The 2,552-nt window shown below is 31.3% G+C and overlaps 1 protein-coding gene across 1 annotated transcript; it reads right to left on the bottom strand.

Annotated features, from left to right (window-relative positions):
- Positions 1-710: 710 nt before the first annotated feature.
- Positions 711-1,283, bottom strand: NAEGRDRAFT_54780 (uncharacterized protein; the record flags this gene model as incomplete). Its single annotated transcript, XM_002668422.1, has 1 exon — positions 711-1,283. The coding sequence occupies one exon, from the start codon at positions 1,281-1,283 to the stop codon at positions 711-713; it is 573 nt and encodes a 190-aa protein (XP_002668468.1).
- Positions 1,284-2,552: the final 1,269 nt, after the last annotated feature.

Raw genomic sequence — 2,552 nt, 5'->3', positions numbered from 1 at the left:
AAATGATAGACATGCATGTTTAACCATGATGATTCGGCATGTGAAGGTTGAATGGATGTGTTATTAGATGCATGCAATGGATTACAAGTTTGATACATGCATCAAACAAACAATTAGATCATCATCATGATGCTTCACCACATGCATGCAATAAATACATGTGATTCTAAAAAGCCATCAACAACACTTTAAGGCTCACAAAACCTTTCGCGAAATAAATTGTTGTTGAAACATTTTCAAAAAATACAACACACATCTACCAAGTGTTGAGATAGTAAAAGCATGTGTGGTTTTCTAGCTTTGTCATCATGATTCAATTTTTTTTAAAGTTGTAATTGCTTTCTAGACCCCAAATGTGTTCTCAGGATTGAATAAGGAAGGTAGAACTCGTTCATGCGATATTCATAAAAAGTAAGTTGGACAACTAGATTAATGTTTATTCGTATCTCTCTCTTGCAACACATGCACGCAAGAAATGAATAGTGCTCACCTGTTCGATGAAGAACTTATAGTACTTGTTGTAGCATGCATTCAATAATTGTACAATTATTTAAAAAATCTTAAAGTAATACAACTTTTGGAAACGATGATTGTGTGAGCTAATTTAATGTTTTTAGTAATTTTACATGTTTATTGATTGACCTTAATTTGAATAGATCATAAATAGACATGCGTAAATACTACTCGTAAAACTGTTTCAAAGAGAGAACTTAATTAAAAAGAAACGAAATTGAACTGAGAAAGCTTTCACAATCATCAAATTCTACTGCTTCTTCTTCTTCTTCTTTTGAAGTATTATCACTGCATGCACTACTGCTGCTTCCACTAGTACTGCTTCCACCACTACTGCTGTTGATTGAGTTGATTGTTAGTGATGATGATGAATATTCAATATTACTAGATGCATGTTGATTCAAATTATTAGTATTATTCATAGTTTTGCATTTAACCTTCTGACATGTAATAATTGTATCAACTGTTGATGTTTCTATTGGACATGTTGTATTATTTTCAATACTACTAGAAGTATTAGAATTATCAATGATGGTGGTTGATGCATTTGGTGGATTAATAATTTTGTAAATAGTCAAATCACTTTCTGTTAATTGTTGCTTATCAAATTCAAAATAATTTTTCAATAAATTATCATTTTGTAATGGTTTTCTCAATCTCGATTGTTTAATTTTCAATTCCTTATTTCTCTTTTTCACTTTTGCTTTCTTTGTAACATTGCTAGTTTCATCAATGAATGACATGTTGTTGGAATTCTGATTCTTCTTCATTGGATATGTGTTCTTGATTATTTTTTAATAAAATTAATCACTCTTGTTGTGGTATTTTTGTTGTACTAACTTGTTGTTGCTGTTATTTGACCTTCTTTTATAAGACAGCATTCCATATATAGAACATGCCAAATGAACATTCATTCCAATAGATACAGTGCTGTTGTTTTCTATCAACATACCTATATTATTTGAGATTGATAATTCAATGCTACTTGTTGTTGTTTTTTTGTTGGACAATCAGTTGTAACAATGAATAGACCACATAGCAAGCACTATTGTACTCTGCCATGAGAGATGAAATCTCAATATTAAATTAGAAAGTCTAAAACTGGTTAGTATTAAATATGTATTGTGTTCTCAATAATAGTTCTCTAATATTCCAATTGTCCAACAATTATCAAGTATCCAAATCAATCTGTTTCCATTATCACAACACATCATCTTCATTTGGCTAGAAGAGGAATCCAGTAAGTTGTGGCCAGTTAGACTAATTGAAAGGTCAGATGTAACCAACACAATATATTGTGGATTACAAGTTGTTGCTGTTTACAGTCAGATCAGGCACACACATCTTGTTTTTACCATCACCTACATTATGATGTAGCACATGCATCTAATAACACTCTAAGGCTAATATTATTAACATTTGTAATTGTTCTTCCGAGACACATGTATCTTGTTAAACTATATTATGGATGTTGTTGAAGAAATACAACATGAAAAGCATCAGATGATGGAACCGAGGTTGTGTGCTGAAGGTTTTGTCCAGCGCTTAGCGGGTTGACTCAATTTTTTTGAAGATGCCAACCTATCGGTGTCTAAAACTCCAAATTGATATTCTAAGTATCAAAGTTGAATATGGCAGGTTTCGAGTATATCACTTATTCAAGCATGCGTTTCTATTTCCATTCATTAAATAACATTTTACAAGCCTGTTTTATTTAACTTTTTCAATTCGAAATAACGTGGATACAGGCTTTGATGTCATCTTTGAGCAAAAAAATTAATTTAATAATTCTTGGAAGGTTATTGCAGTTCTATGCTTACGTTCACTTGTTGTTGTAGCAATATTGGTCGTTGTTATAGTAGTGGTCTTCCTAGGAGTAATATTATTGAATAATGGTGATGATGATAATGGTTGAATAATAATATTATCTTCACTGGTACATGTACTTTTGTGCTCCGAAGGTCTTCTCACTCTAATATAAGCATCATCATCATTATGATTATTAGCTAAAGATGAGCAAGTAGTAATAGGCTCTGTTG

This window comes from Naegleria gruberi, assembly GCF_000004985.1.
Source record: "Naegleria gruberi genomic scaffold NAEGRscaffold_225, whole genome shotgun sequence".
NCBI classification, from domain to species: domain Eukaryota; phylum Heterolobosea; class Eutetramitea; order Acrasida; family Naegleriidae; genus Naegleria; species Naegleria gruberi.
This window is presented reverse-complemented; position numbering and strand designations above follow the sequence as displayed.